This window comes from Ostrea edulis, chromosome 1, assembly GCF_947568905.1.
Source record: "Ostrea edulis chromosome 1, xbOstEdul1.1, whole genome shotgun sequence".
NCBI classification, from domain to species: domain Eukaryota; kingdom Metazoa; phylum Mollusca; class Bivalvia; order Ostreida; family Ostreidae; genus Ostrea; species Ostrea edulis.
Genome location: NC_079164.1, coordinates 23,208,819 through 23,221,676, shown reverse-complemented (window position 1 = coordinate 23,221,676; position 12,858 = coordinate 23,208,819). Strand labels below are relative to the sequence as shown.

Genomic DNA, 12,858 nt, shown 5'->3' with positions numbered 1-12,858 from the left:
AATGCTGCAGTATTTTCACAAGGCGTTCCTTTATGCCCTTCCGTCCTTATTCACATATCGATGTAGATGTAAAGTGGTAACTTGTATTTTAAAGTACGTGTGCATCATTACTATTATAAATTCTACGAAATGTTGGATGTGTGTTACAGTAAAACACACTCATAACGTGCACACTGATAATGAAGTCACGCTTATTGCGAAGTCATAGCTGCTATTTATTCACCTGTGAAAGGAAAATAACGAAAAGTATACCTAAAAACTTCCTTTTAAAGATATTTCAAAGAATAAAATACATATACAAGAAAAATCAATAAATAACGATTTATTAAAATCAAATGAGATATCACAAGCATTCTGAACATATACATGTAAGCAAAGCCTGGAAAAATCAATGCATGATTATTTGTGATTAAGCACTGAGAAACGGTCTTGCTATTGTACATTTCAAAGGTTGTAAAATGAATCACAGAAACATTTTGCTATCTTTTAGTCTATATGAAGTATATATTTCCTCTTTTGAAAACAAAAATTACTCCACAGACCACTCCTTGAAGAAATCATTGCCTTTATTGTCCACTACAATGAATGCTGGGAAATTCTCCACTTCCACTTTCCACACGGCTTCCATTCCTGTTTTAGTAATTATGATAGGGGTACATAATGCTGATTTCACAAAAAGTGAATTCATATCAATTTATTGAGATGCATTGTACAACTTCACATATGAGAGAAATGTACAGTGTTTGTCTAACTGATAAGTAGAGTTGTGCCATTAAAATACAATAAAATTTACCTAATTCTGGGTATTCAAACTGCTCGACTTTCTTGATACAGTTTTGTGCCAATATTGCAGCCGGTCCACCAATAGAGCCAAGGTAGAACCCACCATTTTCTTTACATGCCTTAGTTACCTTTATCAAAGTAAAACAGAACAATGAATACATGCTGGAAATTAGAGTGAAACTTAGTTTACATGGATACATTATGGAATTTGTCCATTTACCTGCTTGCTTCTGTTGCCCTTTGCCAACATGACCATGCTTCCACCTGCTTTCTGAAATTCATCTACATAGGAGTCCATTCTACCTGCTGTTGTTGGACCAAATGAACCTGATGGAAGTCCCTAAATTACACATAATTACATGAAGTTTGTTCAAATCAATTCAACAAATAAAATGCAAATCATTTATTTTATTTTGACAGTTAACTGAAAAGCAATGTTTTTCATTACGTTGAAAAATGATCTACAGTTCAAAAGTTGCAAAAGGTAACTGTAATATGTGCTGACCTCAGGAGTCTTGGCTGGTCCAGCATAATAAACAGGATGATCTTTGAGGTACTGTGGCAGAGAGCCTTCGGAATTCAGTCGGTCTTTGAGCTTGGCGTGTGCTATATCTCTGGCCACTATGAGGGTACCTGACAAACTTAGCCTCGTCTTCACAGGGTACTTGTCTAGTGACTTTAGTATTTTTTCCATTCCATCATTCAAATTAACCTGATTCAAAATGATATAAATTACAGAGAATATTGAAGGGAATATAAATGTGTACATTTGTTCAAACATTGTAAAAATTAGACTGTCCAACCTTACTGACAATTGATTTATCCTACCTATAAAGAATCCTATATTAAACATGTACACTTAAAATGTCTGTTGTGGTTTGAAATTTTTTTCACACACACTGAAAATGTGAAGTTCAATCTGGTTGTAACTAGATCAAGTTTCTAACTCTATCATGAACTTGTGTTCATTTATATGAAAGGTGAAGAAGATAACGAACTGTGATCAATCTCATAACTCCTATATAAAGCAATACAAAATAGAGAGTTGGGCAAACACGGACCCCTGGATTTACCAGAGGTGGGATCAGGTGTCTAGGAGGAATAAGCATCCCCTGTCAACCGGTCACACCCATCGTGAGCCTTATATCTTGATCAGGTAAACGGAGTTATCCGTAGTCAAAATCAGTGTGCCAAGAAAGGTCTACCAATCGGTATGAAACACGTCAGGCAGCATTTGACCCAATATATAGGTTGTATTGACAAACTAAATCGTTATAACGACCCTAGAATTTGCAAAATGCTGACTTCAATCGAGACTGTTGAAACCCCTGCACCATCAACTTGTTTGTCAGTAGCTGTGATTGTCCAAGTGTACTTTTTTTTAAAAAGCTTGTGGATGGCAACAAATATATATTGACGACACATTTAAATGTGTCTTCCTTTCTATTCTGAATTTTCTGTCTTGCTAAAACTATGACTGGTGTTCATTCAGCTACCTGCATTTTGCATTTGTAATAACAATATAAAAAGTATAATATATTGTCAAAACATAAAACAATAATCATGTGTAAATATACAGTTTTTAACAGTATTCTTCCTGTCTTTGATTAACATTCTATGTTTCTAGTACTTTGTCTTTGAAAATAAATGGATATAAGAGTAGAATGAAGCATAACAGCATCGTCCCGATTCGGTATCATAAAATTTACACACTGACCTGCACAACCTCTGTCGTCAGTTCTTTCTCCTGAACCTCGGGCATGTATTTTGAAGGGTTAGTTTCCAGTTGTTCAATGAAAACTCCATCTTCTGTTATTTTTCCTAAAACCTATGCAATATTTATGTAAAATATTTATATTAACCAGTTATTAGTACATGTACATCCATCAAACCTAATACCGTATAGCGATTTTGTTTCCCCGCAGAGTGTTAGATTTGACTTATTTTTTCGATTAGATAGCTTTCCACCAAAATTTCACTCGCCAAATATGCATCCTATTGTGACCTCAGTATTTGCAAGAGAAATAACTCTTCCTTGCCCGCCAAAATTTATTCTGCTAAAACTTTTAGCATACCTTTGAGCCAGCAAATCGCCAAATTTTAGATCCGAAGAAAAAAACACCCCTATATTGTATTATATTCCTTTCTTAATACTACTCCAGTTTAATTTAATTAAGCTATTCATATACAGTAAAACACGTTTATAGTGAAGTGCTAAAAACAAACAATTTTGATTTGTTATTATAATAAAAGTAATTTGTTATATCCAATAAGTTCAAAATACAGTACTTTATGTTAAAACTACAGGGAATAAAAATCACTTTGCTGTAAGCATGAATTCATTATAAAAGTGTTCGCTGTAACCATGTTTCACTGTATAATACATAGAGTGAATTCTATATGATCTCACCTGCCTGTCTGCTGAACATGACACTCCTATTCCCACCGGACACGAAGCACCATGACGCGGCAGTCTGATCACTCTTACATCATGGCAGAAATATTTACCTCCAAACTGAGCTCCAATACCTGTCCTCTGAGTCAACTCATGAATCTTCTGCTCCATTTCCAAGTCCCGAAAACCTCTTCCATGTTCATTTCCTGTTTTAAAAAAAAAACAATTCTCATATGTTTAGCTATGGTATATAAAAATTTGTATTCCAGTATGTAACAGCTAATTAAGTCATAATTTTTCCATATTACAATGTACAATAAATTAAGTGTTTCTACTACGCATCCCATCTTCTTATAAACATATGAACTATCAATTTCCCATCTTTTCTTTTCAACAGTATTCCTTAAGTTTTTACTTTATAATGTTCTTTTATGAATTAAAAGATGCTACTTCAAAAATACATCCTTTTCTTCATTACCTTAGTACTATTTTTAGAGGTATGATATTGTTGTCATATTATTTAGAAATTAATTTTTTGAAAATAAATAAGGGTATGAAATGCAATGCTTCATGCCAGCATACTTCATAAAACGTGTTAGCCCTTTATGAAAAGCATGCTGGTGTGAAGCGTTGCAGTTAATATACCCTCATGTATTTTCATCTTTATATTAATACATTCTACTTTCATTTCTGTCGAAATTTCCAGCTGTTAAAATAGATGTATTATGCAAGATTTTTGCATGCATTATTCACAACTGCAATGCATTCATGAGGAAATGGCTGTCATTACAATATAAAGATATTGAAGCCACAATCATTGGAAATGCAAATATTATGGAATAAAAGTAAATTTTACTCATTTTTTAAGATATAGAGTAAGTTGGGGCAGTTTACACAATATAAACCAGTTTATGGAAGACAGTAACCTGTTCCAGCATATATCATATAAATTGAATAGAAATGACTTTCATTCCTTATGATTTAATTTAGAAAAACGGATTTGATGTAATTTTGTAAACAATTATAAAGAAAATTTGAATTTCTTTTGATGAAGCCTAGGACGATATTGTCATAGCAATAAAGCAAAAAGGTATTGTGACCTCAGTAGTAGGACATCATATGGTACGAATTAATGGCAACTTTGTTCAAATGATGTAGATAATATTGATCAAGTCAATTATAATGAACCAATCAAATTGTGTTTTATAAGGGAAATTAAATTACTGTGACTTTAAATTTATTGAAGGGAAATAAGAAAATGGATTTTAACCATAATAAAAGATATTAACGTAATGAATAGTCTTATTTACGTTTCTGTAAATTAATTTCATTTCTAATCAATTCAGTTGTGCATTTTCTATACAATACACACAATCAGTGAAATAAAAATATCAAAAAACACGAGCAATTCCATTTTTACCGTATTGGTCCCCTATTCAGAACACAGGCACCCGAAGTATGGATATTACTACCCCTCTCCCCTTTTTGATAATTTTTTTTTGTTGGTGGCAATAATTTCTCTGAAATGTGTGAATTCCCAGTCTATTTCATCCCTCTTTCGATTCATGTAATCGTTTCACGCTTTTTGTAAGCATTAGAGATTGGCCTTCTACCGGTATAATAAAATACACATGTGTATTTTATTTTATTATATACCCATCAATGTATCGTTCGTTGATACTGTGGATTTCCCAGCGTGTGATCCGGTTTTCCGGATCATCAGTATCCTCTGAAACTGATGCCGTCACAATGCATCAACGCAACGTTATTTGTGGAAAAAATTGACTGTGTCACAAAACAAAACTACGTACACAAAACATAATTTCATGGTATGTCTGTGTTTTTGATAATTTGGATTACATTTATCATCTTATAAATGTGGATTTAAAATGCAGAAGGGGGTATATAATAAATTTATCATTACTACAGTAACTTGATCCGAAGAGTTGGATCACGTCTCGTTGACAGGCACGGATCATCAGATCAAACTCGACGCTTCGCGTCTCATGTGATCTGATGATCTGCGCCTGTCAACTCGACGTGATCCGACTCTTCGGGTCAAGTTACTGTAGTAATAATATATATATACCGGTAGAAGGCCAATCTCTAAAGCTTACAAAAAGCGTGAAATGATTACATGAATCGAAAGACGGATGAAATAGACCGGGAATTCACACATTTCAGAGAAATTATTGCCACCAACAAAAATTATCCAAAAAAAGGGGGGGGAGGGGGGAGTAATATCCATACTTCAGGTGCCTGTGATTCAAAACTCTTGAAGCAGAAATTCAAAAATAAAGGTAAACTTTTACCTGACTTGAAGATGGTGTCTAGGTATTTGGTAGAGGCCAGTTTGACAGTTTTCAGATTGAATTCTGCCGATGTTCCTCCTATTACGATGGCCAAGTGGTAAGGTGGGCAAGCTGCTGTTCCTAACGTCTATATAAGCAAAATACATACATGATTTATACTTTTGAACAAATGTTCTCAAGAATACTCATACCAACTTTTTATAATTGTTGTTGGTATTAAGACATTATAAAGAAGTTATATACATGTAAACTTGGTTCCTTCTGACAGAAAGTCACTTTGATACACGTAATCTTTGTAAGGGAAATTTTTAACTAAGTGTTTGCCATCTCCCAACATTATGTAAAAAATCTGCATAAGTAGGCAGGCAAGCAGTTTACATTCAACGTTCTCTTCAATTTGGCTCTAAATTGATAAAAGGAAAATAAATAACATGTATGATACAGAAATTTCTTGCGTTGGGGAGATTCACTTCAGTCCGTCAGTCTAGGGCAAACTAATGTTTTTAATTTGAGTCAAATACCTTTATTTTCTCATTGACAAAGCTCATCAGTTTTTCAGGATTAAGAAGAGCTTTTGTTTGCTGATACAAGAAAGTCTTATTGGCAGAACCTCCTCCCTTGGCAATGAACAGGAAGTCATACTGATTACTATTAGTGGAATATATTTCAATTTGAGCTGGAAGATTAGTACCAGTGTTGACCTCCTTATACATGTCCATCGGTGACACCTTTAATGAAGAAAATTATTTCTAAGGAAACAAAGTTCAAATGAGAAAGTAGTTATGCACTCAACTCAGCACCACTTTTTATTAACATACTTCATTTAAAAACTTTTTTTTCTTTAATAGATAATTTTGCAGAAAAAAATATGTGTACCAGTTTTCTTTTAATTTCACTAGCTTACATATAAAGAGATTTATATTTCTAACACATATTAAATTCAATAACAGTGCTTTCAAAGACTGCAAACCTTCACCAGGGCACTTCGATTTTTGCCAATTGTCTGCAACTGTGATCATTCATAAATTGCTTTCAATGTGTTCATGTTTGAATTGATCTGTGGACATGATTACAGCTTAGATTTCACAAGAAGATAGGAAAACCTGATTAAAATTTGGAAGTGATCTGTGGATGACAAGTCGCTGACAAAGATAAATTGGGGGCCATAATCATGTTACATGTAGTAAAAATTTGCAATCTCTGAAAGCTTATTATTTTTCATTTTGTTTTATTTATTCATCTAGATCTTTCTCTGTTGTAACAGAAAAAAATGCACAAATGAATTGTGACAATAAATACCTGGGAATATCTCAGGTTTTTCTTTGTGTAAGTATTATATACACCTTTAGACAGTGCCTCTGCATCATTTCCATCTGTCCAAACATATTGTCCCTTTTTACCTATAATAAGGAGCCAACATCCTATTAACCAGTTTTCTATTCTATTTCAGCAATGAGAAATATAAAAATGATGGCTACTCTAATGGACTTAGAGTCTGTCAAGGAATTTCTACAAAAACATGCATACACTTGGGCATTTTGTAATTACTGTTTCATCCAATTGTATCAAAACTATACAATTATCAACTTGTCTTTAAGAGTATCAATTTCCTACAAAAACAAGAAATAAATTGGAAACATGACACCCCTTGTGTGGGAAATTACTAAAATGGTTCAACAATAAAGAGCAGTTTGACCCTGAGCTTTGACCTTGTGACTTCAAATTTAATGGGGTTCATCTTCTCCTTAGAGAGTACCAGTGTACCAAGTTTGATGTCTATCAAAGCAAAGGTTTCTTGAGAGATTGAGCAGACAATATTTTCTTTTACCATATTAGTTTGACCCCTGACCTTTGACTGTGGGACTTCCAAATCAATAGAAGTCATCTACTCTGTAGGGTCTACCAGTATACCAAGTTTTATGATTTTCAAGCTAATGATTTTCAAGATATTGAGTGGACAACACTTGATTTACAAACTGACCAACAGGTGGAAACCAATATGCCCCCTCCTTTTCAAAGGGGGAAATTATTGGGGGGGGGGGGGACCCAACAATTACTATTGCCTAGTAAAAAAAAACCTATGAGTCTAGAGTTGACAATGAGAATTATATCACCCGTGTAGGTCTGTTCATAATATATAAATACTTTCAAATGCAGTTAATTCTTGAAATATTGCCATTCAATTCATTGCCATTTTCACTATACCACCAGGTTTTGTCAGGAACCTTTTCCCCGCAACATAAACTTCTTGTTACATCGTCTTTGCATAATGCTAATATCTGAAACCCTATTTTCTAAATAAAATTCCATAGAAGGATGTCAAATATCTCAATACACAGATTAGTGAAGTTGTTAATTAGTCATCATCTTAGATCACCAGTGAAATCCTAGCAGTAGACCTCACACTTCAAGTAATTTTAAACATGAGATAATTGTTTAATACAGATTAGTATTGTTTTCTGCTAGTAAGAAATTTTAAATGTCAGCTATGCATCATCAAAAAAGTGGGTGCTTTGAATTTAAGATAAAACAATGGAATGCGTGCAAAATGGAAAATGTATTGATTTTTGTGAAATTCAGAATAATGAGAGGCACAAGAAGTAATATACTATTGCTCATAAAATATTATTTCAAATATGGTTGAATATGAGAAAATAAAAATAGTCAAAAAAGTGCTTTATATAAATTGTATTGGTCAAGTGTAAAATTTTATTCGCTAGTGGAGGAATTTTCCTGTGGAACGGAAAATTTTACCTATAATAAATATGCATGTATCATATATTTATCTTTTAAAAAGTGTTCAATAAATGAACAACAAACGAATATTAAACTTGTATGGTCAAACTATTGATTGATATGCATTATATTCAATTCATTGCCATACCTATAAAATCAAAAAAGGCGGAGGTTTAACAAGAATGAACAGTAGTTTGATAAAAGAAATGTTGTACAAACCCATAACGATAGCTGTGCCAGTGTCCTGGCAGCCGGGAAGCACCATTCCAGCGGCAACATTTGCATTTTTCAGAAACTCGAGGGCAACATAACGGTCATTCTCTGATGCCTCTGGATCCCTCAGGATATTTGATAGTTGCTGTCATAGACAAGTATTCAACTTATATGCGACTACACAGAATGAAGATGTGAAAAAATTGTTTTATTTCACTACAAAATTCAACCTGGGTGCAGCCTGATAATAAATGATAATTCAGTTTGTCAAAAACCTTCAAATTTAAGCTTTTCTGTTGGTATTACCTGCAAGTGAGCTGGTCTCAATAAGTGGGCTACATCAATCATAGCCTGTTCTGATATCAAAGTCAATGCTTCTGGTTCAACATTTAGACACTTCTTCCCTTTCACTTCAAATGTAGATACATAATCACCTGAAATACATTCATGTACATGTAACTAATGAATAAAACAAATATTACTTCAGAGACATTTATTCTATATCTATATTATATGTATATATGTGTGTGAATGTAGGTGGAGGGTTTTGTAAGTGTACATGAGCATGAGTAGAACATGTTGACTTATGAAAAATCATTTCATAGCAAAATTCAGCAAAACTCATATCAATTATTAACTATTTTCATGTAAATCTCATTACAATATTGTCACATCTTCAAATAATTCTGTTATCAATCATATCTTTGTACTTGACCTTTGTATTTGGGAAAGGGCCTACACAGGTTATGCCTGTTGTCTGATCTTATTGAGTTTCTCAATAGAATATGTTTAAATCAGAGACATTTATTCTTAAAAAAACATAGACAACATTAATGTTATCATTACTTAAGGAAACAAATTCATTTCAGTAATCCTCAAGAAAACCTAGCTGCTAAAACAGAGTGCCACCAATAGTAGTTTCTATACATGTATATAGTACCAAAAAAGTTACAATTCTTCATCTTTTTTGGCTTTTTGAACCAAAAAATGCAATGTACCTGAAGGTTATTCTTGGGTCAAAAACAGAGTTTTAAGATTCTGTGATTTACAAGGGAAAACAATCATAATGCTATTCTAATACCTGTTTAAAAGTACACATTGTTAACAACTTAATGCATGTAGAACATGCTAAGTGACCTTTTACAACAGTTACTTTTATAAGATGAAAACAAAAGCACATTCTAATATGGTGGGATCTGATTCAAAATGTGAGTATCAGGAGAAATTTCAATTATAGTGCATTAATGAAAATTGTGAGACACTTGTTCAGAAATCTCTTGGCATCAATACATAAATGACAGCAGCACCACATAAAGAGACTTTTGTAAGCAAAACTAAATATTAAATCAACCTAAAGTCAATAATAAGTGAATGCAGGTTATACTTGTTATGATCCCCAAAACTTATACCCCAATCCTAATCACTTGATTAAATGTTCAGAATCACTAATTGGTGTAGTAAACAAAGGCATTACGATGAAATTGATATCATTATTAGAATTGCATGCACATAAGTTGATTTTTAATGACTAGCAAAGTAAAGTCTACACATTTTCTGAAAATATTAAAATAGCATCACCAAAATTTTATTGAAAATGTTAACCTGTTAATTTTTTAAATGGTGTGTCATGAGGTCCTTCAAACTGCAGGATGTCCTGGTAATAAAATGGTTTCACAGCTGAAGCAGCAGTTGCTTTGTGTCGCAGCGAATTGCGACACACATTCTGGAGGACAGAAAGCAACCTCACATTGGTGTTCATTTTCACCTACATAAAATACACAACAGAATTAAATGTTAATACCTATATACCAACAAAAATAAAATTTATTTAATATATATATATATATCCAATAATAAAAGTCAAGAAACACAAAACTCGATTAACATTTTTAAAATGTTATTCGAGTTTTGTGTTTCTTGACTTTTATTATTGGATGTATTTACTGTATCAAATACCGAATTCTTTTTTACAAACTATATATATATATATATATATATATATACACATCTGAGTGTAATGCCATAAAAGAATCAATTCTTCTTTAAGAGAATCAACTCCTTTCTTTTCACTATGTATTTTCATTGAAATCAGGGTCAGAAAGTCATAGGTTTATTGGATATGACCTTTAAAACGTCTCACAGTAGGTGTTGGCAAAATAAAGAACCTTCTACGACCCTGGTAGCTAAGCATAGGTCAAAATTTGTGGCATTTTACCTAAAGCTGATGACATCTCTACATGTGTGAAAAACTCTCAAATGGAACACAAAACATAAGACAAATTTTACACAAATATCGCAATTTCTGATCTAGGCTAGGGCTGAAACGATTCACCGAAATATCGATACTGTTCAATATAAACGCTCAATTTAATATTCGATTCATTGCCTCGATTTTCGGTTCGATACGTTTATTACAAACGGGTTCAGTAAAATACATCAGTCTCGGCCAGTACATATTATTTCTACCTGCATGAGGGACAAAATAGCGTCAAATAATGTTCAAACTGTTGTTTGCCTTGAGGTTGACGAAAATAATAATAAACTATATCAGTTTAAACTACAGCGAACAGGCATTTCACGGTTTGGCAGTTTTGCTTTTAAAATTATGATTTTGAATCTTGATAATTAATTTTTTCTTCAATGTTATTATTGGTTTCTTCTGTAAATTGTGTTGTATTGAAAGTATTGAATCGTGGCATAAGTATTGCAATATGTATCGTATCGTGAAGGGGGCGTATCGTTTCAGCCCTATCTAGCATCATAATTTTCTTCCGAATGTCCATAAATGTACACATTTCATGATTGTAAGAACACCATACTCCAGGTTTTTGTTTAACTCTTTCTTACACACGATTGCTAACTGTTGATGTTTGTCAAGTTTCGATCATCATATCTCTTCAAATCTTAAACATCCCTACTTCTACTAGATGAGCAATCACCTTCAACTTGTTGAACATTACATCACATGACAATAATGGGTTGCACTTACTAGATAAAAACATATAGAATCTTAATTCTGTTTTAATTCTATGTCAAGATGTTTTGTAATAACAGATGCTTTTGAGTTCTTGATTTCATAATAATTAGAACAAAATGACTTCAGGATGATTTCCTTTAAACAAAAGTTATGCATGAAATGTATAAAGTATAACATGAAAAATGATTCATTTATGACACTATGTTGCATTTAAGGAAAGTTTGAATATTTCACAACCAACTCAGTATACTGTTACAGTACATAACATATAAATATAGCTTTTCATGGAAACCAAATCTGATTAAAATCAGATCTTTGATCTGCTCTGTTATTGTTAGCCATTCAGAGATTATAGTCAGGTAAATTTAAGAAAATTGTAAAGAAACTACTCTGTGATAAATACACTGAAACCTGCTACAATAATCAACATAAATTAACTGATGGGAAACTGTGCACTTATTTTAACCTTCAGGAGTACTTTGGGTTTGAGAACTATCTTAATAAGATAAAAAAAAAATTGATATTAGAAGATCTATTTGTAAGTTACGGAAATCAGCTCATAAATTAATGACTGAAGTTGGTAGATCTATATTCTGGTATTACTAGGAATGAACGAATTCAATATGTAACAAATGCAACTCCAGTTCATTAGGTGATGAGATTCAGTTTTTTGATTAAATGTAAAAAGTTTGTAGATGAAAGAAAATCTCTTTGTGGTGCGATAGAAAAAACAGTTAAAATTTTCACTAAACTTAATGATGAACAAAAAATTCATTTACATATCATGTTCTGAAGAGCCATCTATTCTAAATACTAGAAAAATTATTTTGAACAATATATGACACTGTATTTGCATGTAACTATGTATTATGTAATCACTTCTTTCTTTACTTGTATATGTACAGTATTTGTATATACTTTCATGCTGTCCCTTGAGGGCCCTTCAAGGCCTTGATTGGAAACTAAATGTGTTCTATATGTTATGTCACTACACAAAGTGACTTTAATCAGATTGCATATTAAGCACCAGAATAAGATAATAAAAACAGATACATTTATTGAATATTCATGTCATCAACTTATAATATCACAAGTAGAAATTAAATCTCTACCTGGCATGTCTCGACGACATATTAATGTTAAAAGTACATGAATTAGAATTTACAGAAAATGCTTTATTCAGCTGTTATTGTTTTTTAAAGTGCCTGTGATAGAAACCAGTCTTCGAATGACGATGGTGATTATGCACTGCTGAGACATATTTTAATATTACCGATATAAATAAAGTTACAGCACATACGATATCTGTAAATTACAAAGAAACTTACCGTTTCTTTGGCTGTTACACTTTTACGTTCGTCTGCTGTCCTTGAACTATTTTAGAAAAAGGGTCTTCTGAGTGTTTGAAAGAGTAGTAGATTGTGCTTTAACCTGGGTGAGCG

The 12,858-nt window shown here is 32.6% G+C and overlaps 1 protein-coding gene across 1 annotated transcript; it reads right to left on the bottom strand.

Moving 5' to 3' along the window:
- Positions 1 to 306: 306 nt before the first annotated feature.
- On the bottom strand, positions 307 to 12,856 carry LOC125663714 (fumarate hydratase class I, aerobic-like). Its single transcript, XM_048896044.2, has 13 exons — positions 12,745 to 12,856; positions 10,042 to 10,204; positions 8,746 to 8,873; positions 8,446 to 8,584; positions 6,790 to 6,890; positions 6,012 to 6,218; positions 5,491 to 5,617; positions 3,194 to 3,384; positions 2,501 to 2,611; positions 1,289 to 1,495; positions 1,004 to 1,123; positions 794 to 911; positions 307 to 630 (listed from the first exon to the last, which is right to left on the bottom strand). The coding sequence occupies exons 2-13, from the start codon at positions 10,196 to 10,198 to the stop codon at positions 530 to 532; spliced, it is 1,707 nt and encodes a 568-aa protein (XP_048752001.2). The 5' UTR covers positions 10,199 to 10,204; positions 12,745 to 12,856; the 3' UTR covers positions 307 to 529.
- Positions 12,857 to 12,858: the final 2 nt, after the last annotated feature.